Source organism: Carya illinoinensis, chromosome 6, assembly GCF_018687715.1.
Source record: "Carya illinoinensis cultivar Pawnee chromosome 6, C.illinoinensisPawnee_v1, whole genome shotgun sequence".
Taxonomy (NCBI): Eukaryota; Viridiplantae; Streptophyta; class Magnoliopsida; order Fagales; family Juglandaceae; genus Carya; species Carya illinoinensis.
This window is the reverse complement of record NC_056757.1, coordinates 440,128-466,266: the sequence shown is the minus strand read 5'-3', so window position 1 is coordinate 466,266 and position 26,139 is coordinate 440,128. Positions and strand designations below refer to the sequence as shown.

At 36.9% G+C, this 26,139-nt stretch overlaps 2 protein-coding genes across 5 annotated transcripts in view; both read left to right on the top strand.

Annotated features, from left to right (window-relative positions):
• Window positions 1-2,124: 2,124 nt before the first annotated feature.
• Window positions 2,125-7,713, top strand: LOC122313143 (silicon efflux transporter LSI2-like). Of its 4 annotated transcripts, XM_043127895.1 has the most exons (5): window positions 2,125-2,267; window positions 2,632-2,679; window positions 3,869-4,978; window positions 5,134-5,323; window positions 7,196-7,713. In XM_043127895.1, exons 3-5 carry the CDS (start codon window positions 3,947-3,949, stop codon window positions 7,441-7,443), a joined length of 1,470 nt encoding a protein of 489 aa, XP_042983829.1. In that variant the 5' UTR covers window positions 2,125-2,267; window positions 2,632-2,679; window positions 3,869-3,946; the 3' UTR covers window positions 7,444-7,713. The 4 variants fall into 4 exon arrangements, with proteins under 4 accessions (XP_042983829.1, XP_042983828.1, XP_042983830.1 ...); XM_043127894.1 differs by lacking the exon at window positions 2,632-2,679 and having other exon boundaries at window positions 2,129-2,267; XM_043127896.1 differs by lacking the exon at window positions 2,632-2,679 and having other exon boundaries at window positions 2,141-2,267; window positions 3,879-4,978.
• Window positions 2,864-26,139, top strand: part of LOC122313142 (silicon efflux transporter LSI2-like) — a 47,455-nt gene continuing 24,179 nt past the window's right edge. The window contains exon 1 of the mRNA XM_043127889.1: window positions 2,864-2,989. The gene's annotated coding sequence lies outside the window, so the exon portion shown is untranslated. The remainder of the gene's footprint in view (window positions 2,990-26,139) is intronic.

Below are 26,139 nucleotides of genomic sequence, written 5' to 3'. Positions count from 1 at the left end.
GCAATTATAGCCCTCATTCAAACGAGGCTCTATGCTATTATTGCAGGTCATATTCCAGCAAACCCAAAAGACAAAACAAAGAGCGAGCATAGAGAAATCCACCAGAGACCGAAATCGGCTAGAGAGAGTAACTTGTGATAGATCGGAGTAGGTGAAAGTGGGGCAGATGGAGAAGCACGTGAGACTCGAGAGTGGGCATATTTGAACCTTGTGGAGAAACAACAGCAGGGATAAACTGCGACCACAAACTGTGACGACCCACAACGACTACAAACTGTAAAGACGAACGGCGACCATGTAATACTCTTGCCTAAGAAATGGTGGTCAACAAATGGAATTTCCTTGAAATGGAAAATATATTAAATAGTAACGATAAATGCTCCACGGGAGCTCTCCTCCACAGGATTCGAAAAATAATTAAAAAGGATAATGATGAGTTGTTTCATACGATTTCAACGACGCAAAAGAGAAGTAAAAAAAAGGCTGCCATTGTTTCATACTTTTTAAATTTTTTTCTTTTGCAAACTACAATATTCAATCAAAGATACTAAATTTATTTATTAAATTAATATATTTTAATCGTCACGAATTTTGAACGTAAACAAATTTTTAATTTTATTAAATTAATATATTTTAATAAAAATATTATCATCTTATAATATTATTATGAAATATATTATAAAAAATTATATTATTTTTTTAAAATTGAAAGTTATTAAAATTGGATTATAATATTATTTATGTCTTTATGATTTTTTAACATTAAAAAATAAAAATGAAATATATTAACAATGTTGTTAAGGATAGACTAGAGAGGACGTAATAAAAGCACCTTTAAATAATTAAACTAATAGCCATCTATCTACCAGACTCTCCTCTTCCTTCTTAATTATCCATCCCAAATATTCAACTACTACACACATACATATATGTATGTAGTACAGTTGTCATCCAAACATCCTTGTCCACCTAAGTTCCTTCCTATTGAAGATAAAAAGAATCATTCATGTATTCATTATCTCATTCTTGTGGTCCAGGCTTTATCAAGTGGAGGAGAATTTTCATTGGCGTGGAAATGATAGCAAGGAGTACTATGTGAGAACGGAAGAAGGACATGCAAAATGCGACGCTTTGTGTATTAGTTAAACAAAATGTTTCATTGTATTAGTTAGACTATACATTTTGCCGAACGTTCTATCAAATTGATTATGTTCAACTGACTTCATTTGGGCGAGCAAGATTGGGCTTCACAGGATGTTGATATCATATGGGAATGGTAGCCTTTTTTGACTTTGTGCTCTTTTGTCGTTTGTGAAATCATTGTGAAACATCTAACTTCATTTAGATTTAAAGATGAGATGATTTTAATTTTTTAGACACTTAATAGATGTGAATTCTACCAATTATTGCATAGTATTGTTGATTATGTTCAACCTGACTTCATTTGGGCGAGCAGGATTGGGCTTCACAGGCTGTGGATATCATATGGGAATGGCAGCCTTTTTTGACTTTGAGCTATTTAGTCGTTAGTGAAATCATTGTGAAACATCTAACTTCATTTAGATTCAAAGATGAGATGGTTTTAACTTTTTAGACACTTAATAGATGTGAGTTCTACCAATTATTAAATAGTATTTTAATGATTTTGTTTTATTTATAAATATATTTATTAATAATATTAGTAATTTATAAATTACCTTATACTCAAATATAATTTTTATAATATATTTCATAATAATATTATTAGATGATAATATTTTTTATTAAAATATATTAATGTAATAAAATTAAAAATTTGTTTATGTTCAAAATTTGTGACCATTAAAATATATTAATTTAATAAATAAATTTCGTATCTCTCAAGTTGGATATTGTAGTATGCAAAAGAAAAAAAATTTGAAAAGTATACAAGTATACAATAAAAGCAGTGGCCCCCACCAGCGGTGGCCTAAACATTTCCCATCACATCATTGTCCTTTTTTTGGATTGTTTCGGTGGAGGAGAGCTCCCTTGGAGAATTTATGGTTACTCAATATATTTTTCATTTATGGTTCCTATTCCATTACATCTGTTCATCACCATTTCTTATACAAAAGTATTACATCGTCGCCATTCGTCGTCATAGTTCGTGGTCGCTGTGGGTTGTCACCGTTTGTGGTCGCGGTTCATCCCTTCTGTTGCTTCTCCAAGTGATCCAGATCTGCCCACTTTTAAGTTTCATGTACTTCTCCATCTACTCCACTCTCTCCTACTCCGATCCATCCCAGGTTACTCTCTCTAGCCGATTTCAATCTCTAGTGGATCTCTCTATGCCTTCTCTCTATTTTGGGTTGATTTGGTTACATAAAAATAAAATATCTCATTTCATCTCATCATTACAAAATTTTCAAATTCTTATATAAAATATAATAAAAAAAATTCAATTTTTCAAATCTAAAAACAAAACGAATATTAAAAAATTATATTATAATAATAATTTATTTAATTTTTAACAAAATATCTCATCTAAACTGTATAATAAAATGAGATTTATCTTTTAAGTATGCTGGAAGATGACCTGCAATAATAGCAAGGAGCCTTCTTTGAATGAGGGCTATAATTGCATAACTAATCTCATGCTCTTATAAACAGTTTTGAAGGTTTTGAACAGCAAGGCAAGGATAGATTCTATTAGAATGGGTAAGTTTGAAAGAGAGTGAGAGAAAATTAAGGGTCTATTTCGCTATGCTCGGGCATTAAAGTAGCTGGGGAATGTTTTTTATATTTTTTTGATCGATATGATTGATAGAAGAGGTGCTTGCATCTGTAAATTAAGTGAATAAAATATAAAATAGATTGACGAGGACTGGACGCCTTGTATGCTTTAGGATCATGCTCCCCGTCGGTTCTGCCATTGATGGTGAAAGTTGAAGGAAGTTATTAGGAAAATAAAAGCCCAAATTCCAAGCCCATGAAAAGAGCAAGGAATGGCTGGGAAAAGAAAAAACAGGTACTCGTAGAATCTTAAGATTTGATTGTTCTGGGATAAGCCTTACTGAATATTGTGGCAGCGTATAGATCAATGCTGTTTTAGTTCTTCGTGCGCCATAAGATTACGTTGTTGTGGTACTTTTACCTTGAAGGGCATCTCTGAAATGGTCAGCATCAACTGGATTCATCATGTTGATGATTGGTGCACCCAACAACAAAGTAAAAGGGCTCAAGGGCCCAAGGCTTTCCTGCGACTGTTTTCTAGTTTGGGAGCTCAAGTTATTTGATTTTGATTTGCAGTTCTTTATTAATATTTATAACATTTGTTATGAGTACTGTTACGTACAAGCGAATCTATGCACTATTTTATTTAGAAATATAAATATTTTTAGTCAACTTTATTACTATTAATAAATTATTCACTATTATTTAATTATTATTTATAAACCATTTTAATACTATTCATATTTATAAATTATTTAATATTATTTCATTACAATTTATAAATTATTTCATTACTATATTTGACCTGCCTTGGAAACAGAAAAATTCAAACAATTCATTTCGGCTGGATTTTGCTTTCAATATGAATCCTAGGTTCTTCTCTTAAGCAGTTCTAGATAAAAGAACAAGAAATGGGAAAAATCTAGATTGTTAGTGCTAGTTGAACTTGTCGATCTCTAGTATTACTTGACCATGGGCTTATGCTCTGTTAGTTTATTAACTATAGAGTAATCGAAACTGCAACATCTTTGCATTCATATCTTCCTAGAATTTTTTTGAGCTTAGTCTTTACCATCCAACTCTTTGGTCGTAGCTCGTCAATGAATTTTCTATCATGTTAGTGCACTTGATGTATTCTCCACATAAATTTAATTTTTAGTTGTTTTATGGTAAGGTGCCGTCAGCTGCGGAATTTCATTAACATATTGAGCCCTTGGAGCTGTAGTGTTTTTTGGCTTACCAAGCTGAAAAAATGGCCTTGGCTACTTCTATGAATGTGGTTCTAGGCTCCCTCGCTTTCGCAATCTTCTGGGTTTTGGCAGTTTTCCCCTCAGTTCCTTTTCTACCAATTGGGAGGACTGCAGGGTCCCTCCTGGGGGCCATGCTGATGGTTATATTCCAAATCATAACTCCAGATCAAGCATATGATGCAATTGATCTCCCAGTACTTGGTCTCCTCTTTGGGACAATGCTTGTCAGTGTCTATCTCGAAAGGGCTAATATGTTCAAGTACTTGGGAAAGTTTCTCTCATGGAAGAGTAAAGGAGCGAAGGACTTAATTTTCCGAATCTGCCTGATTTCTGCCATTTCAAGTGCGCTTTTCACAAATGATACCTCCTGCGTAGTTTTGACAGAGTTTGTTTTGAAAATTGCGAGGAAACATAATCTCCCACCTCATCCTTTCCTTCTTGCTTTGGCATCTAGTGCGAATATTGGGTCTTCAGCAACTCCAATTGGCAACCCCCAAAACTTGGTCATAGCTATTCAGAGTAAGATATCTTTCTGGAATTTTCTAATGGGCATTCTCCCTGCGATGCTATTGGGAGTTGTTGCCAACAGTGTAATTCTTATATGCATGTACTGGAGGTTGCTATCTATTCCAAAAGATGAAGAGGATGCGACTATAAAACATCATAAAGAGGATGACCTGGATTCACCAGCCACTATGTCACCTCTTACATCCTCGAGTTCTCAAGAATATAATTCTAAAATGGAAGCTATAAATGAGCAAAGCCCTCCCAACATAAACAGGAACATGGGCACTACTTCTGACAATGATGCATCAGCGGAGAGACTAACAAACGCTTCTGTAAAGTCTTCAGAAGGAAATGAAGATTTGCCCTTGGGATGGAAAAGGATGTTGTGGAAGTCACGTGTTTACCTCGTCACAATAGGGATGTTAATTGCTTTCCTTATGGGTCTGAATATGTCATGGACTGCAATTACTGCTGCACTTGCTCTCGTGGTTCTTGATTTCAAGGATGCTAGGTCATGCCTTGAAAAGGTATAATCTGTTAACGTGATGCTCTTTCTTCTTATTATTTTTCCCTTCAACTGTCGGTGGAACTTGAAAATATTAGAGCATACCTTGTAGTAGATATGGAACGTGGATTGCTTGTTCAAGAGTTATATTTGAAGTCTATTTCTGTTCATTGCCAGGTCTCCTATTTGCTTTTAATTTTCTTCTGCGGAATGTTTATCACAATTGATGGCTTCAACAAAACTGGCATCCCAAGTACTCTATGGGAATTAATGGAGCCCTATGCAAAAATCGATCGGGTTAGTGGGATAGCAGTCCTGGCCATTATTATACTCATCTTGTCAAATTTGGCTTCAAACGTACCAACTGGTATGCTATTGGATTTCTTCCTTGTATTTTTGTGTTGTCCATTTCATCATTGTTAATCTTGATAAACGAACCCTAGAAACCACTTGAAATTAAACCAAACCTCATGGACCGATACAAGAATTTACCCTTTTCTTTACATGCTTTGTGTTTTTGATTGTTCCCATACTTCCTTTTAAATACTTGAGATTTTCACATGCATGTTCAAATCTCACTCAAGTTGTGAGTGTACCATCATTCTTCTAAGCAGACCTTTCAATCTGAAAAAGTTTTTTTAACTTCCACTGTTACACAATCTATCAACTTCTTAATTATTTCTGAAGTAATGGTTAGATCTCTCATGAAGGTTTGTCTCTCAATCACGGCACAGGGTGTTCGGGACAAAGTGCCACTAATTAGGCTGCAAGAAACATGTTGTGCAACCCATCATTAACCTCTATCTTAATAGGCATATAGGGTGTTATATGAACTGTTAACATAGGACCTTTGTCTCCTTGGACCAACTCCTCTCCAGGTCACCCATAGACCCATCATTATAAATAGGCTCGGAATCCACAACACCCAAATCCTAATCAATAGGACTATCGGCGTCAACAAACAACCCCTTCCATACTTCCCACTCTTTGTGTAGTTTGCCACCCTATGATCTGATTTACAATACTTAATATCGTGTCTGTGAGCAAGGTGTTGATTGATTGGGTTGTATGTTTTTCACCCTCCTATTTGGCATGAGGGATGGTAGCCCATGGCTGTAAGTGGTGGACTAGCGTTACTCGTGCCACTAGTATCCCACATATTACTTCCCATTGTCTCCTAAACATGGCCTTTTTTAAATGAAAGGCTCCTTCATATGTTTCAGACACACTAACATGGTCAAAAGATTCAGTGTACCAAAATTATTGTCTCTTACCACCAAAATATTGAGATACCAATTAGTCTATTAAATTTAGAAGTCTACGCATCTATATATCTGTTACCTTGTTAGAGATTTTGAAGTTGATACTGCATTGACCACAATCCAAGAATCCCTCTAAGTCAAAGACATGCTTGAAACTCTGAAATTTCTCTTGCAATGTGTGATTTACTCATTTTCAAAACCCTTGTTGCCACACATAAGCTCCTCCATGCATTTGTTGGTCATGTAAATTGCATCACATATCCAAAACCCATAGGCACATAATATTGAAAATAAATAAAAGGGTTATTTTTACCACATTGATTGTGAGGTTATTTTTCATAAATAATTTGGTCTTAATTGTCCACATTTTTCGTGGTTTAAACTGCATCTCTATTGGGAACTTGCTTAGAGCTCTTTCACATAAAAGTACCTAGGTTGCTTTTAAAAAGTATCAAGGGATTTTAAATCCGGAAGATTACTGCTATATATTGCTTGATTTGAATTTTAACAAAACACTATTCATTTGAGCTCTCACGTATTTTACTCCTACAAAAACATTGTCTTTTGAATGCACATATCAACTTATACTTGATCATTTCAAATCCACATATTAATAAAACTTAAAAATTCATCCACAAATTTCTGTAAGAAAATAAATTTTACTTGTCATACTTTATTGAAGCCACTTTCGAATACCTACAAAATCGAAATAATTATTTAAAAAACTTTGGATCCAATTGAATTGACTGATGAGTTGTGTGATACATTTTAAACTTGAGACTATATGTTATTTGTTGTGCGTGTTCTAAACATTCATACTAATGATGAGTTCCTTCCGTTTGGGGAAAATCTCTATAGCATTGATTTATGATTACATGGCTATATATCTCTAATCTAAACCATTATTGATCAGCGTTATAAAGGCCATTTTAAACTATTTATGGGGATTGCTTATAACTCATGCTTCTACCATACAGTTCTCTTACTTGGAGCACAAGTGGCAGCATCTGCAGCTAATAAGAAAAAGGCATGGCTTATTTTAGCTTGGGTCAGCACGACAGCTGGGAACCTCTCATTATTAGGATCAGCTGCCAACATAATAGTGTGTGAACAGGCTAGCCAAGCTCCACACCTTGGGTACAATTTATCCTTTTGGAGCCATCTCAAATTTGGTGTACCCTCGACTCTTATAGTCACCGCTATTGGTTTGACACTCATAAGATGACTTTGACACTCACAAGAATTAGGATATTTTGTGTGGTTAATAAAGTATAAATGTAGATTGTCTCATACTTGAGCTATTCAAAGCATTTTTATTTTTTTTGGGTCTCTCTTTAATAACATTTTCCTAAACAATACAATTTGTGTCACCATCTTCCCCAGTGCTAAGAGTAGCTTTGTAGTCGTCCTCATCATCATATTGTATATCTCTATTTTGTTACACTTAGATATGGGTGATCACTAACCCAAAATAAAATAAATGGAGTTGTTGGTACGTTTTATTTGCACAAGGCTAATGTGGGGACTTAACTTCCTCCATCCCTTTAGTAATGTAATCAGTAGGATCGTGTTGGCATTCACTCTTTCCAAAGGCATTTTCACGAACATGATATCACCATTATATTATTCATGACATTGACCTTCGATATTGGCCCTTATTTATTTCTTTATTAAAAAAGAAGAACAAACTATCAAACAGACGTTGACTCTAAACATGTTACAACATAGGCTCTATATAAGTCCATATCCTCGGTTCTTTTGGACACCGATGTGATCGTGGAGGAAAGAAAGATTGTGGTGGAATTTTTAGGACCATCATTCATAAATTTTTTATTAATTTTCTAAAATTGAAAGAGCTGAAAAATTATTAAATAATACCAGAACATGGACGATTAAATGATGAAAAATTCTATGTAGCCACTCAAATATATCGTTCAAAATTACTGCTAATTTATTTTAATTTTTTAAAAATGTTTTAAAAAAATTATTATTAGTGTATTTATGATTTTTTTAGCATTAAAAATTATAAATAAAATATACGAACAATATCGTTAAGGATAGACTTGAGAGGACGGAATAAAATTAAGCACCTTTAAATGATTGAACTAATAGCCATATATCTACCGGCCTCTCCTCTTCCTTCTTAATTATCCATCCCAAATATTCAGCTACTAACTACATACATATGTATGGATGTAGTTGTCATCCAAACATCCTTGTGCACCTAAGTTCCTTCCGATTGAAGACAAAAAGAATATTCATGTATTCATTATCTCATTCTTGTGGTTCAGGCTTTATCAAGTGGAGGAGAATTTTCATGGGAGTAGAAATGATTGCAAGGAGTACTTTGTGAGAAAGGAAGAAGAACATGCAAAATGTGATGCCTAGTGTATTAGTTAAACAAAATGTTTCATATTATTAGTTAGACAGTACATTTTGCCAAACATTTTATCAAGTTGATTATGTTCAACTTGACTTCATTTGGGCGAGCAGGATTGGGCTTCACAGGCTGGTAGGGCCCATTTTTTTTCTGCACAGGTCATCCAGTCGAACCATAAAAGTCTAGTAATTCACAATAGCGACACAAACATGTGTTTTAATTTTGGGCAGGATTTGCGACACTCGAGTTCTTGATTACTAGCAGCACATGCCTAAATAAAATAACTAACCTCCTGGTGGCATTTTTTATGCAAGTAGACCAACTTCATTATTTGGGTCAATTAGTTCCAACTTTGAACTGAGCATTTATCATTACTATTCAATATATTTTCCATTTCAATCAATTTCCTATTCCATTACATCTGTTGATCACCATTTCTTATACAAGAGTATTACAAGTAGTATCTAGAACCCAAGATCCTGCCTCATTACCCATGGCCAAAGGTACATGTCTAACTTAATTGCAGAAAGGTTTTCATGCCTTCAAGAAAACCACCGAATCACATATGAAAAATTATGAAGCTCAGTTCAAAGTTGTTGAAGAGGAGATGTTGACTATATAGCGTTAGATGGAGGATATGATGCAGCAATTTTCAGTCCTAGCAGCAGATCTGAAAACACAACATAATCAACAGTTAGGTCGCCAAACAGAAGATTGTAATTCAAGTAGAAATGCTCAGATGATTCCTCACACTGGTGAGATTCACCCCAAGGCAACCCTTTTGGACTTCCCTACATTCCATGGTGAGGATTCTCTTGGTTGGCTTTATAAAGTAAATCAGTTCTTTAATTTCCACACAACACCCCAAACAACACCGTATGCATTTGATTTCATTCCACTTAGAGGGCAAGGCCTTAGTCTAGTTTCAAGATATGGATGAGTCAGGAGCCTTGACTAGTTGGGAGGAATTTGTGAAGGTTTTTTAATTTGTTTTGGACCTAGTTGTTATGATGATCCGATGGAACAGTTGACGCGTTTGCAACAACTTGGTGTGGTAGAAGAATATAAAGCGGATTTTGAGGCTCTGTCCAATAGACTATGGGACCTATCAGAGTAGTACAAGTTAAGTTGCTTTTTAAGCCACTTAAGAGATGAGATACGACTCATTGTTAGGATGTTCAATCCAAGCACGCTCATTACTACATATAGCCTTACAAAAATTTAGGAGGAAAATGTCTCCCTGAATTACAAACCAACCCCTCAGCCACAATATACCAAATCACAATACACCTAGCTAGCTTCCATAAAAGCCAATCCAACCCTCTTCCCAACCCCATCGCACCCCTAAAAGCCACAAAAAACAAAACCAAGCCATTTTTTCGGACCAAAAAATATCCCAGGCCAAAATGAAAGAAAGGAGACAGCTGGGATTATGTTATACTTGTGATGCAAAATGGAGTCTGGGTCATCACTGCCAAAACCCAAAGCTGTATTTGATTTAGGAAATTGAGGGGAATACTGAGGAGATGATTGTGAATCTAAATCTAATGGAGGCTAAGGAGGAAGGGACAAATCTGGTCGTGATTGGCAACCAACCAAAAATTCCTTTTCATGCAATTCTAGAGTCTAATAGCCCTATGCGTATCAAAGGGAGGATTGGGAGCTAGTGGGTGATTATTTTAGTAGATTCAGGGCGTACACACAAATTCATTGACCCAGTAATATTCATTACCAGTAATTGAAGATGAGAAAGTAATGGTCAACACCTCAAATGGTGATCAAGTCGATAGTATGGCAAAGTGTTGGGTGTGAATTTAAACATTCAAGGGGTTCAATGTGGGTATTTACGTGTTAGTCTTGGTGGGGTGTGACATGATTTTAGGGATACATTAGTTGCAAAAGGTAGGATCTATACTTTGAAACTTTACTAAACTTACAATGCAATTTACACATAATCAGCATGATGTTAATTTAGAGGGCCACGGTTCAAAAGCTCAACCAATCCGAGAAGAAATGAGTATTGCTATAGCTGGTTGAACACCAAAAGAACATAAAACTGATCACAAACAACCACTTCCTGAGCCATTTCAGCTTTTACTTAACCAATACACATAAATATTTGCCACCCCAAATAGCCTACCACCCACCCATTCACATGACCATGCCATTAACCTCCAACCAAATACCCAACCTGTTTCTATCTAACGTTACTGCTACTCATATTTTCAAAAAGATGAAATTGAGAATATCATGAAGGAGCTATTAGAATCAAGGGTAATTAGACCATGCCAAAGCCTCTACTCATCCCCCATGTTGCTAGTCCGTAAAGCTGATGATACATGGAGACTATGTTTTCACTACCATGCCCTCAACAACATCACCATTAAGGATAAATATTCTATCCCAGCTGTAAATGAGCTATTGGATGAGCTGCATGGAGCCCAGGTATTTTCTAAACTCGACTTACGGTCGGGTTATCATCAAATTTGAGCTAAACCAGAGGACATCCACAAGATTGCATTCAGAACACATGAGGACCACTATGAGTTCTTGGTTATGCCTTTCGGCTTAACCAATGCACCCTTCACATTTCAGAGTCTTATGAACCAGGTCCTTAAGTCTTTCCATTGTATGTTCATTCTAGTTTATTTTATGATATTCTCATTTATAGTAGGGATGAAGCTGCCCACCTAACTCACTTGAGGCTTACTTTTGAAAAGTTGAGGGAAAATCAACTTTTTGCTAAGTTTAGCAAATGTAGTTTCTGTTGTGCAAAAGTATTTTATTTGAGGCATCTCATTTCTGCCCATGGAGTAAAAGTAGAACCCGAAAAGATACGGGCATGATAGAATGGCCCACTCCTCACTCCCTTAAGTCCTTAAGAGGTTTTCTAGGCTTCACAGGCTATTATTGGAGATTTATCAAGGGCTATGGGTCCATTGTGGCCAAGCTAACGAATTTTTTGAGAAAAGACAGTTTCAAATGGGATGTGGAGGCTCAAAGGGCTTTTGACCAGCTAAAAGTAGTGGTGACACAGTCACCAGTTTTAGCTTTACCTAACTTTTAATCTCTATTTATTATTGAGTGTGATGCCTTCGATGAGGCCATGGGTGCAATTTTGATACAAGATGGAAGGCCGTTGGCCTTTTACAGCCAAGCCTTGGAAAGGAAATCATTGTTGTTGTCCACTTATGAAAAAGAACTCTTGGAACTTGCTTCGACAATAAAAAAATGACGACCTTATTTACTAGGCCATTCCTTTGTGGTGAAGACTTAGCACCAAAGCCTCAAGTTCCTACTTGACCAAAGGGTGGGCACTACCATGTAGTAGAAATGGATAGCCAAACTCCTGGGCTATGACTTCATAGTGGAATATGAAAAGGGCAGGGAGAACAGAGAAAGAATGGATGGATTGATTAAAGATGACATTCTAGTTGATTTGAATTTTTTTGATTTTAAAACTTGTGTTTCTTATATAAAAGGGAACCTACCAGTGAAAATCAGAAAGCAGAAGATTAGCAAAAGTCTAGATATCCTATATTTAATCCATACTAATGTTTGTCATCCCATTTCACCTGTTGCTTTGAGAAATTATAGATACTTCATTACCTTTATTGATGATTATTTTCGCTATGTTTATATTGAGCTCATTCCAGAAAAATCAAACTCATTCGAAGCTTTTAAGACTTTCAAGGTTGCTGTAGAACTCCAAAAAAAATAAGAAAATCAAAGTCTTAAGCTTAGATAGAGGATGTGAGTTTTATAGGAGATATGATGAAAATAGTAGAAATCCTGGACCTTTCGCTATATTTCTCAAGGCATGTGATATCGAGGCTCCATACACAATGCTTGGAACTCCTAAACAAAATGGTATTGCAGAATCGTACTTTTGGTGCGGTGTGTGCTTAGTCATTCCATTTTGCCTAAATTCTTGTGGGGTGAGGGCTTGAAAACTATTGTATATATTTTAAATCAAGTACCAAGTAAGTTAGTTCCTAAAACTGCTTATGAGTTATGGTCAGTTAAGAGGCTTAGTTTGCATTATTCGTGTTTGGGGCTATAAAGCGAAAATATGGCCCTATAATCCTCAGTAGCAGAAACTTGATCCTAAGACCATTACTGGTTATTTTGTTAGCTATTGTGTGGGATCAAGAGGCTCTAGATTCTATTGCCCTTTTAATGTTACTGGAGTTATTGAATCTGATCTAGCCCATTTTCTTTGAGTGCCTTATTAAGGCAACAAAGGGAACCTACCATGGCCTTAGCTCTAATCTCACTGCCAAGCTAGAATTGGATGGTGAAGATTAAAACCCTTTATGACTCGGATACAAGGGCCAAGGAATTTTTGCAGCAACACAGCAAGGGGAACCAAACCCTTCCCTACTCAGTCAAGAATGAGATCTTGTTTTACAAGAGCAGGGTTTATATTCCCACCAATAGACCCTTCATCAATAAACTGCTAGATTTGGTGCATACTAGCCCTATAGGAGGACATTTGGATTTTGATAGAACCGTGTACAAGCTGAAACATGACTTCTACTGGCCAAGTCTGAAAACTTATGTTGGAAATTTTTTAAAAGGTTGTGAAACATGTCAAACAATGAAGGTCGACAACACACTCCCAAGTGGCTTGCTGCAGCCCTTACCCATCTCTTCAAGACCATGGGCTGACATTACCACTGACTTTGTGGAGGGTTTGCCTCCCTCGAGTGGATTTGATACTCTTTGGGTCATTGTGGATAGACTAACTAAATTTTCCCACTTTGTGCTTATTACACACCCATACACAGCCAAGGTCCACGCTCACTTATTCTTGAAACATGTGTTCAAGTTACACGACATGTCAATCTCAATCATTTCAGACTAAGGCCCTACTTGTACCTGTAAATTTTGGATAGAGTTGTTTACTTTGCAAGGTGTTCAACCATCATTCAGCTTTGCCCACCACCCTCAAATGGATGGTCAGACAAAGGTAGTCAATAAGTGGGTGCAAAATTATTTATGAAGCTACGTGGAGGATAGGCCTAAGGATTGTTCACATTGGTTAGCCTTAACTGAGTGCTATTACAACTCAAGTCAGTATAGGTCCACTAAAATTACACCATTCGAAGCATTATATGGCTATAAGCCACTAGGTCTATCAAACTATATAATGGGAACTACAAAGATAGATGAAGTAGAAATTAACATGGACCATCGGTATCATATTTGGCACCTGTTGAAACGGAACATCACACAAGCTCAAGAAAGGATGGCCAAGTATGCAAATCAGAAGTGAAAGGAGCAAAAATTCGTGGTGGGTGATTGGGTGGACATAAAAATACAACCTTACCATCAATCATCACTACACCAAAGGAAAGTTACAAACTTTCCCCACAGTTCTATGGGCCATACCAGGTGGTACATATCCACACTGAACTGCACCCATTGAATGTTCAAATTCACACCCAACACATTGCCCATACTATCCACTTGATCACCATTTGCTATTTTTACCCTTACTTTCTCATCTTCAATTACTGGTAATGGGGCACGATTTAATACTGTTGGATCAAGAAAGTTGTGTGCACTCCCAGAATCTACTAAAATAATCACCCAATGACTCCCAATTCTCCTGTTGGGGGGCTTTTTCCCAAAAGTATTAGCATAACCCAAGTGGATGTGGCGTCTGGCCCAAAGCGAGACTAAGGCCCATTTGACTTAAGACATCTTATCTATGAGATTCCCAGCCTCGGGAGAAAGTAGGTCAAGCCGACTAGCTAGGTGGGAGAGCACCCAGTCTCCTTTTGCCTTGGAAGGAGCAACATGCCACCTTGTTAGGACTCCACTACCTGGCGCCCCCTCTTGGAGACCATGCCACATTAAACGGGTTTTGGCAAGAGGCACCTCTACAGAAGGGGGGCAGGGCATGGCTCTTTAACCTCAAGGCCAGGTATAAAGGCCACCCCCCGAACGACGAGCACATGTAACTAAAAACATGCAACCTGGCTTTAGAGTCTCCTATTTTTCTCCTACTAACTTACGCATCGGAAGCTCTATCTAGCTGCCATCTGGTCATTAGACCTTAGAGTGAATTTGCGTGTGCAGGTAACAAGAAAGGCCCGAGCCTCTGAGGAGCCTGCCCAAAGGTGTACCAAACATGACATTAACACCTCCCTTTGATATGCATATGTCTTCGGGCTGTTAGACCCTAGAAGTGCATGCAAAGAAATTTCTGGCTGGTTGCCAATCACGACCGTATTTGTCCCTTCCTCCTTAGTCTCCAATACACTTAAATTCACAGCCATCTCCTCAGTATTTCCCTCAATTTCCTCCATCATATGCAGCTTTGGGTTTTGGCAGCAATGACCCAGACTCCATTTTATATCACAATTATAAAAAAAAATCCCAATTGTCTCTTTTCTTTCATTTTGGCTTGGGATATTTTTTGGTCAGAAACAATGGCTTGGTTCTTGGTTTTGTGGTTTTTTAGGATGGGGTTGGGAAGAGGGTTGTATTGGCTTTTATGGAAGTTGGCTTGGAGTATTGTGGTTTGGCGTATTGTGGCCGAGGAATTGAAGGAGACATTTTCCTCCTAAACTTTTGTAAGGCTATATGCAATAATGAGTTTGCTTGGAGTAAACATCCTAACAGTGATTCGTATCTCATCTCTTAAGCCACTTAAAAAGTAGCTTAACTTGTACTGCTCGGATAGACCCCATAGTCTATTGGGCAGGGCCTCAAAATCCGCTTTATATTCTTCCACTATACCAAGTTGTCACAAATGCGTCAACTATTCGATCAGATCATTGTAACAGCTAGGTCCAAAAAAAATTAACAAAACCTTTACAAATTCCTTTAAACTTGTCAAGGATCCTGACTCATCCATATCTTGAAACCAGACTAGGGTCTTGCCCTCCATGTGGAATGAAATCAAACGCATATAGTGTTGTGGGGGTGTTGTATGGAAATTAAAGAATTGATTTACTTTATAAAGCCAACCAAGAGGATCCTCACCATGGAATGTAGGGAAGTCCAAAGGGATTGCCTTGGGGTGAATCTAAGGAATCATCATAGCATTTATGCTGGAATTACCATCTTCTATTTGGCCACCTGACTGTTGATTATGTTGTGTTTTCAAATCTGTAGCTAGGGCCAAAAATTGCTATATCATAGCCTCCATCTAATGCTATATAGTCAGCATCTCCACTTTAACAACGTTGAACTGAGCTTTAGAATTTTTCATATGCGATTCGGTGGTCTTGTTGAGAGCATGAAAACCTTCTTACAATTGAGTTAGACGTGTACCTTCGGCCATGGGTAATGAGGGAGGATCTTGGGCTCTGGATACCACTTGTAATACTCTTGTATAAGAAATGGTGATGTACAGATGTAATGGATAGGAAATTGATTGAAATGGAAAATATATTGAATAGTAATGATAAATGCTCTCTTTGAGGGGAGCTCTCCTCCACAGGATTCAGAAAAAAATTTAGAAAATGCTCTAGATGCCTCTTCTTGTTTCCCCCTTGTGTATTTAGCTAGATTAGAGTTTCTTACAAATGGGCTCGTGAGCCTTTAATACAAAGCAAGTAAAACACTATGAAAGATAAATGATAAAATGGCCTAAGCCCTTCAAATGGCCCAAGCCCACTTGGAGTATAAGCCCTCCTACACTTAGCTTCCAAATCGCCTCTTCACTTCGGTTCTGTTTCTAGATAGATCCCAAGGTTTCCCTTCATGTTGCTGCCAATGTACCTCTTCCTTCATCCCTTACCAGCGTATAACAGACGAAGAACGGAGATGATGAATTGAGAGTTGGCTAGGGTTTGATGAGAAGGACGCAATTCAAAACATATTATTCGGTGATAGGTTTCAAGCAATATTAGGTGTAGCCAACCCGTTATTCAACTTGATCCGATGAACTCGACTTTTGTCAAGTGGGCGATATCGGATCTTATGGACAGATCGACCTAAGGCCTTTTATGCACATGCCTACATTCACCCTCTAAATTGAACAAAGAGGGAGTTGAAATAATTTGCAACTTTTAAAATTAGACAAGTGTCATATGCGTGTAAAAGTTAAAACTTGTATTCAGCTCCTACCTCCTACTTTGGGATTGGATGTATTAGATTCTAGTGAAACTTTTAGGCCAGAGTTAATAGAAAGAAAGTAGTTTTAACGGAATCGTATAATTAACCCATGAGTCACGACTTTTATGGAAATGAAAGAAGAAAGGTTTAAAAAATTTTCATGGCGGCAACCGGTTGCCCTAGTCTTTATTTTGTTCCTTTTTTAAGTGGGTTGGTGGTCGGTTGGGTTATATGTTATCTCTTTGTTAATTAATCCCTGGCTTTCCCATGCGAAGTGCCCAAGTGGATTCCTTTCTTAGAAGCATTCACAAATGATTGGCAATTTATTTTTGTGTCATCAACCGCATTACCGTAGTGCTTTTTTTTTTTCTGTGTAGTGGTAAGTGCTATTGTGCTGTTGTTCCTCTTCTTTTTCTTTTTCTTTTTTCTTCCTGAGCATTTTAGAATGTAATTACCATTTTTAATTACCTTTTTTATTCTGTTTTTAAATGTTTTATTCTAAATTAAGTACAAATAAATTTAAAGCTAAGTGTCATAGTAAAAAAGAAACAATATTTTTCTCAAGATACTACTTTTTTTTTCTCTTTTTTTCTATTTAGCTTCTTTTTTTCTACTTTTGTGTGACTATCACTTCAATGACATTAATAAAAGTGATTTTATTTTTTTTTAAAGAAGGCAGATGGTACCTCAAGTTTTGTTAATAAATCTCATTTTCTATAGATGAATACCATGTGTAAAAAGAAACCTTTGAAGTCACAAAATCATAAAACCTAAGGTTTTAAAATAAAACTATCAAGCTATCTATAATACATTTTGATGTATGCTAATAGGATTAATCTAGGCATCTTTTTACAAGGTATGTAGAAACAAAGAAAACTATCTACACCTAAAGAAGGCAAACCACATTTATCAAGTGTAAAAACATCTACCGATAGTTTTGGAAGCATGACTATAGAAAAGAAAAAGGCATTATGACTGCTTCTAGGCCTGTGCATGAAATCCATTGGACCGATCCGTCTGCAAGAACCGGCTTGAGCCCACCCGAGAAAAGTCAGGTTCTTCGGATCCACATCACTAGCGGGTTGAGCTAAGTATTATACGGTCGAAACTGATATAACGTCAATGCGTTTTGAACCAAGGCAGAACCAAGGCAAACCTCTTCCCCTCGTTTCACAAACCCTAGCCACCAGTGTGACCACTCCGTCGTCCATCACCATTCATCGTCACCATCGTCCATCACCGTTCTTCATCGCCATCGTCTTCACCGTTCATGGTCATTCAAGCCAGTGAGTCCCTCTATTTTCTCGTTTGTGGTCGTGGTCTTCACTGAAAACATGATTTTCTCCTTCCTGTCTTTTGTTTTGATTCCTTGTGAAAATATGAAAATTGTGCTACTCTCCTTCATGTCTTCTGTTTCTTTCTCTCTCGTTGTATTCTCTGACTATGTTAGGGTTCTTTTAGTGGATTAATTAGGTCTTTCAAGTACAAGGTCGATCTCACAAATAAATGAAAAAAAAGACTTGGAAATTTAGCTTCTGCTAATGAGTTTCTTGAAGAGCTTTCTTTCTTGCTTGTTAGCTTACTCTTGATTTACTAGAAGAAGAAACATAGTTCATTACCTTTATGGTTGTGTAGCACTTTAATGGCCAAACTAATTCATTTCTGCCCAGAATTGTTTAAAAAAAAAAAAGGAAATGGGTAATGCCACATTGAAGTTGAACAAGGTGGTGATCTGAATTTCCATTTTTTTCAAGTACGGGGTCGATCTCACAAATAAATGAAAAAAAAAGACTTGGAAATTTAGCTTCTGCCAATGAGTTTCTTGAAGAGCTTTCTTTCTTGCTTGTTAGCTTACCTCTTGATTTACTAGAAGAAGAAACATAGTTCATTACCTTTATGGTTGTGTAGCACTTTAATGGCCAAACTAATTCATTTCTGCCCAGAATTGTTTAAAAAAAAGGGAATGGGTAATGCCACTTTGAAGTTGAACAAGGTGGTGATCTTTTGATATCAAGGTAGGCAGCCAAAAGTTGTCAAACCCAAGTAAATGTAAATACTTTTCTTGGGGTAAGAAGATGCCGTAAGGTTGCAGAGAGATTGACAAGGACAATTCCTCACTTAAGGCTTAGCCATGGCCCATAGTCCCCTTTAGCAATACCTTTATCCTGTGCCATCATTCCCCCTTTAGACTCGAGAGCTTGGTCTTTTGAGTGTCCCCCACATCCATGACCCCCCCACCCACCTCGGACTCTTATGATAGTGGGAAGGTTCTCTCTAATCCTTTCTGTGATTGGTCATAATAAAAAGAACAAAACACATGTGGGAGGGAAGATTAGGATCCTATGTCACTTGAATGGTCCTTATTTAGCACTTTCAAGCTCAAGTTTTGAAGATAGACACACACTCTTTTTCCATTTTTACTTCAAAAGTGTAATTGGAAAGTCCATCAAGAAGCTAGCTGGCTAGTAATCCCTTTTGTTTTTTACAAGTAGATAATATCATTTTCAGCCAATTGAAGAAAAAGGAATACTATAATTTTCAGGAGCCATGACAAGAGGCAATATACAGTTTTTCTGGATTAGAATACTCAAATAAAAGAAAAGTGTGAAGTATTCGGGTTGAGTTCCATTATTGGAGACCACATAGAGGAAGATTGATTATACAGTATTTTTTTTTTTTTTCGTGTGAGTTTCTGACATGGGACAATATATTTTTTGATAAGTCTGATATGGGACAATATTATATAGTGCATATGTGCCTTTCATCTTGTTTGGTATATAATGAGACAATACCTACAAAGTAACTTATAGTGCAGTGCATGATTTCTTCATGGTTCATGATTTCATTTTCACTCATTTGTATATGATTTGCATGAATTAAAAATTCTGATTTGATTTTCCCAATGTTAGTTTCTAAACCTTTGATATTGGATTTGTAGATTCACTTGCAAAATGGTGGATTAAAATGGACTGTAGGTAGTAGCTTTGGAAACCCAAAGATGAGTGGAGGTTTTTGAATTATAAGGGATTCAGGGGAATTTTGTTGCTGCCTTCTCAACAAATTATGGAATTGGTTTTAATAGTTTGGTAGAGGTTTTAATGGTTTTAATAGCAATTTTATAGAAAAATATGTTTATTTTGTAGTTTTTCTCTTGATAGTTTTCTACTATGTTTTGCTCACTCCTTAGTAATGAAATGATATTCATTCGTATGGAAAAGAGACTAAACAGACAATGAACTCACATGCAAGAACCCCAGGCAGGAAAGAAAAAAAAAAAAAAAAAAGATCCGTCCGTACAGACCCTCATGTATGGATAGGTCGGGTCGGGTTGGCGCGTTGTGCCAACCAGATCGGTTCGTACCAGGCACGTATTCGACTTTTCATCATTGGGTTGTAGGCCTAATTGCTACGTTCATAGTTGCTAGACTATCTGTAGGGAAATTTCCTTATCTAAAAATGCGTTCAATTTTAAAATGGAAGTGGGATGGTAAGGTGATAATTGATGCTCAACTTGTAGGAGATAAGAAGTCCAAGCTTTAAAGTTGAAATATCAGCATAGGTGTTATTGCCAATGCCCAAGCTTGCTGGATAACCACATAAAAAAGATCTTGAGAATCTTGAATCACACCACCACATGCAACTAGTCTTGGATTCCAACCCTTTAAAGGCTCAATCCAAATTGAGTTTCAATCTACTTCTCATAGGAGGCATCCAAGAAACCAAAAATGCCTTTTTAGCTCGTGTAACTCGACTAACGATGCTAGAATACTATCCAAAAAATAACTATGGAAGTTGTAAGCTCTGTGTCGTGTCTCGGCGTGTAGTCAACCTCCTTTAGTCTACCAATGTCTGCTCCTTGCTCTGATTCTAACGCATCGCCTACCATTCGGGGGGAATGGTAGTTGGGACTACCATGGTGAGATTTGATTACAAATCTCAGTAAATTAACAGGAAACTCTCACACAAGTTAATGATGCATGCATGGCAGTAAAAGCATGAATACATAATTAAAGTTGTAAGTAAGCATATCATAACTTGACATATAGCATGGCATAACTGACATAATCTGAACTGAAATGTGAATTGGACTTGACTTGACATGACATGAACTTGAACCTATAATATAACATGAGCTAGCAATATACCATGAACGTGAACTTGAAACGTAACATGGACTTGAATCATAGCATGCATGTGAACATACATAATATAAACATGAACTTGAATTCATAGCATGCATGTGAACATACATAATATAAACATGAACTTGAATTTAACATAAACCTTAGCATAACATGACATAAACATGAACTTGAGACATAATGTAAACATGAACATAACATAACATGAATGTGAACTTGAACATAACATGTACGTGAATATAACATGACATGAACATGAACTTGAAACTTAATGTGAACATGAACATAACATAACATGAACATGAGCTTGAACATAACATAAATGTGAACATAACATGATATGAATATGAACTTGAAACTTAACGTGAACATGAACATAACATGTACGTGAACATAACATAACATGAATTTGATCTGAAACTTTTTCTTATCTCATGGGGTCACCATGATTGCATATTCTTATCTCATGGGGTTAACCATGATTGCTTATTTTTAACTTCTTGACGTGAACTTGAAATCTTGTTCAATAGACTTAATTAATAACATGGCCATACGGGTGCTACACGGGTCCCCTTGAGCAGTGTGTCCCTGCCAATTACTGCATCACAACACAGGTATCTACACCAGCTGTGAGTGCGTTAATACGTACTCCACAGTTGTTCTAGCTGCACATATTCTACGTGTCATAATTGTTGTATCTCACATAGTGTATGCTACACAGTTGTTGTGGCACCATACTTCATACTCCACATTTGTTGTGGCCCCCTAAATTAAAACTAAATCATATCTTTAAAATTATATTTTTAAAATTAATACTAAATATCTTTGAAATAAGATACTAATATGAAAATAAGAGACTTAGGATCATCATATAAAAATATCAAAGTCTTTATAGTAAGATCAAATCTCGAAATATTCAAACTTTCTCCAAATAAAAATTGTTTGGCCACTTCCAATTTTCATGTTTCTAGATCTAGGAAACTGTATCATCAGAAGCTTTATTCATGTAATAAAATCTCAATGAACACTCTTAAACACATTCTAAAAACACTCCATAAAATTTTCGGACCAAGATATATCCATTATCTTGGTCAAAAACTCCAAAACATAACATCCTCTCTAGTTTCAAGCCCAAAATGACCTTTCCATGATTAAAAATACTTTTGATGGTCAAATGACTATGGAATGATACTAATAATATATCTACAAAAACTATACTCAAAGAGGAACAACTTTTATGAAGGAGTAATCATGTGAAAATACCTAAAAAATGTCAAAAAGCTCCACACAAAAAGACCTAGAAATCTACCTGAGAGAGCTCTTTTGGGTTTGTCTCTAAGAACGGGGTAAATAAGTGATTAAAGGGAAATAAGTGTATCTTGCACGACTCTATACTTCTGGAGGGGGAAGATATGGACTTGAATGACCATTGGTTGGAGGTAGTTATGTGACATAAAGTGGAGAATAGAGAGGGGAAAGGACTGCCTACAGAAGTTGTGAGGTTTGGAGGTTGATAGGGTGGGTTTCTCCATCTCATCAAAGCACTATTGGGTGCATCCAAGGGCATTGGATGGTTTGCCATGTGGGGGTAGAAACTTCTTCAAGAAGCTTTGCCAAGGTGGCCAAATTTGTGGGCCTTGGTGGGACTCAAACAAGAGGGCTTCAATTTGGGGTTTAAAGGAGGTTTGAGATGCTATCAAGCCCAAATCTAATTTTCTTGGCTGAATCAAATTTCCAAGGTTTAAAAGGTTGGATAATGATATCATAACAAGGATTTGAGAAATTAGTAGCATGTGGAAGTGATTTAATCAAGTGATTAAACACAATGCTAGAAATTGGATCAAAAAGGGTTTGGAGGCCAATTTAGGGTTTGGGGAAACCGTTTAGGGTTTCAGTTTCAACCAAACTTTTGGAATTTCAATTGGATTCCAACCATTTAGGGTTTCATTAGGGTTGAAACCCTCTTTAGTCTGGCTCAATCTGGTTGATCAGATGAAAAAGGTTTTGCTTAGGTGGCATGATGTTACACCTTGATTTCCTTCACAAATCCATCTAATAGTTCCTCTTTATTCTAAGTATCTAATACTATTCACTATGTGTGGCTAAGATCTTGCCAAGTGTCCAAATAAAACTTCTTTAACCTAATTTAGACATTCCATACTGTGATTTTGAAAACATTGCACTAAGTACATTTATCGAGATTACTATTCACTTCAAAAAAAAGTGTAATAAACTTAGTACTGAAAAATTCTAAATATTCATATTAACCTGCCCCGAAATGCCAGAAGTGCCCCTAAAAATAAATTCACAGTTTCAAACAGGTGTTTCATCCGAAATTATGAAAATGTGTTATTGAGCCATAAAATCCTAAATATTCAACTGAGTCTAGTGGCGCAGACCATAACATATTCTGACACTTTTAACTACATCAAACAATTAAAATCGCATTTTTGGCATCATAGTGAGTGATAATACTGATTATGTTAACAAACTAAAACCATTGCGATTAGCTGATTCGTGAAAACTTACGGAGTTTTCATGAGGTTCCTTAAGTGTATAAAAATTCTACCATTGAATTTCTAACGGGTTGTTACAAGTTTTAGCTTTACCTAACTTTTAATCTCCATTTCTTATTAAGTATGATGCCTCCGATGAGGCCATGGGTGCAATTTTGATACAAGATGGAAGGTTGTTGGCATTTTACAGCCAAGTCTTGAAAGGAAATCATTGTTGTTGTCCACTTACGAAAAAGAACTCTTGGCACCTGCTTCGATAGTAAAAGAATGATGGCGTTATTTACTAGGCCATTCCTTTGTGGTGAAGACTTACCACCAAAGCCTCAAGTTCGTACTTGACCAAAGGGTGGGTACTACCATGTAGTAGAAATGGATAGCCAAACTCCTGGGCTATGACTTCATAGTGGAATATAAAAAAGGCAGGGAGAACATCGTGGCATATGCCTTATTAAGGCAACAAAGGGAAACTACCATGGCCTTAGCTCTAATCTCACTGCCAAGCTAGAATTGGATGGTGAAGATTAATGCCCTTTATGACTCAGATACAAGGGCCAAGGAATTTTTGCAGCAACACAGCGAGGGGAAACTGCCCCTTCCCTACTCAGTCAAGAATGGGATCTTGTTTTACAAGAGCAGGGTTTATATTACCACTAATAGACTCTTCATCAATAATTGCTGGATTTGGTGCATAGTAGTCCTATAGGAGGACATTTGGATTTTGATAGAACCGTGTATAGGCTGAAACATGACTTCTACTAACCGGGTTTGAAACCTTATGTTGGAAATTTTTTAAAAGGTTGTGAAACATGTAAAACAATGAAGGTGCTTGCTGCAGCCCTTACCCATCCCTTCAAGACCATGGGTTGACATTACCACGGACTTTGTGGAGGGTTTGTCTCCCTTGAGTGGATTTGATACTGTTTGGGTCATTGTGGACAAGCTAACTAAATTTCCCCACTTTGTGCTTATTGCACACCCATACACAGCTAAGGTCCAAGCTCACTTATTCTTGAAACAAGTGTTCAAGTTACACGACATGCCAATCTCAATCATTTTAGACTAAGACCCTACTTGTACCAGAAAATTTTGGATGGAGTTGTTTACTTTGCAAGGTGTACAACTATCATTCAGCTTTGCCTACCACCCACAAACGGATGGTCAGAAAGAGGTAGTCAATAAGTGGGTGCAAAATTATTTATCAAGCTACATGGGGGATAGGCCTAAGGACTGGTCACATTGGCTAGCCTTAAATGAGTGGTGTTACAACTCAAATCAACACAGGTCCACTAAAATTACACCATTCGAAGCATTATATGACTATAAACCACTAGGTCTATCAAAATATATAATGGGAACTGCAAAGATAGATGAAGTAGAAATTATCATAGACCGCCGGAATCATATTTGGCACCTGTTGAAACGCAACATCACACAGGCTCAAGAAAGGATGGCCCAAGTATGCAAATCAGAAGCAAAAAGAGCAAAAATTCATGGTGGGTGATTGGGTGAACATAAAAATACAACCTTATCGTTAGTCATTACTACATCAAAGGATAGTTACAAACTTTCCCCACGGTTCTATCGGCCATACCAGGAGGTACAAAAAATAGGGGGAGTAGGTTATCGTGGGAAGTTGCTTGATGGTGCATAGATGCATGATATCTTCCGCATCTCGCAACTAAAAGGAAATTTTGGCAGCACAAAATGCCACTGTCCACTCTTTGGATAGCCACGAGATCATACAACCTGAGCTAGAGGAAGTGCTTTCCTGCCGTATAAGGAAGTTCAAGAACTAACCTTTGGTTGAGATCTTGGTGTGATGGTAGGGACAATAAGTTGAAGACGCTTCGTGGGAATCGTACAAGAAGCTTTGCTCACACTACCCACACTTGGTGAGCAAGGTGTTTTAATGGGGGAGGAAGTTATTACATGCTGGTAAGGGATGAAGGAAGAGGACCGTGGGTGGCGGCATGAAAGAAAACCTAGGGATATAACTGGGAACAGGATTGAAGTGAAGAGGCGATATGGAAGCTAAGTGCAGGAAGGCTTCTACTCCTAGAGGGTATAGGCCCTCTGAAGTTCTTAAGCCATTTTATTATTTATCTTTCATATTGTTTTGCTTGCTTTGTATTAAAGGCCCACAAGCCCAGTTGTAAGAAACTCTAATATAGCTAAATCTGCAAGAAAGGAAATGGGAAGAGGCATCTAGAACATTTTTTGAAGGATAATAATAGGCTTACAATTTCCTACAACCTCTTTACTAGTCTCTTTATTGTTTTAGTATTTTTTATTACTTTCTTTTACTTAAAAGTTAAGGAAGTGACTATTAGTGAAGTTGTATTATTTTTCAATTTTTTCTTAATGACTAAGGACATAATAAAAATTTTAAATACACTATAGAGTAATAAAGGGGTGGTAAGGGCTATAGTAAGCCACTTGGGAGTGTGTTGTCGACCTTCACTGTTTGACATGTTTCATGACCTTTTAAAAAATTTCCAACATAAGTTTTCTAACCTGGCCAGTAGAAGTCATGTTTCAGCCTGTACATGGTTCTATCAAAATCCAAATGTCCTCCCATAGGGCTACTATGCACCAAATCCACCACAAAGGAATGACCTAGTAAATAAGGCTGCCATTTTTTTAATGTCGAAACAAGTGCCAAGAGTTCTTTTTTGTAAGTGGACAGCAACAATAATTTCCCTTTCAAGGCTTGGCTACAAAATGCCGACAACCTTCCACCTTGCAGCAAAACTGCACCCATGGCCTCACCAAAGGCATCACACTCAACAATAAATGGAGATTGAAAGTTA

Coding starts and splice junctions, on each gene's coding strand:
- LOC122313143 (XM_043127895.1), top strand. CDS start 3,947: ATGGCCTTGGCTACTTCTATGAATGTGGTTCTAGGCTCCCTCGCTTTC. Junction 4,979..5,133: donor CTAGGTCATGCCTTGAAAAG/GTATAATCTGTT, acceptor GTTCATTGCCAG/GTCTCCTATTTGCTTTTAAT. Junction 5,324..7,195: donor GGCTTCAAACGTACCAACTG/GTATGCTATTGG, acceptor TCTACCATACAG/TTCTCTTACTTGGAGCACAA.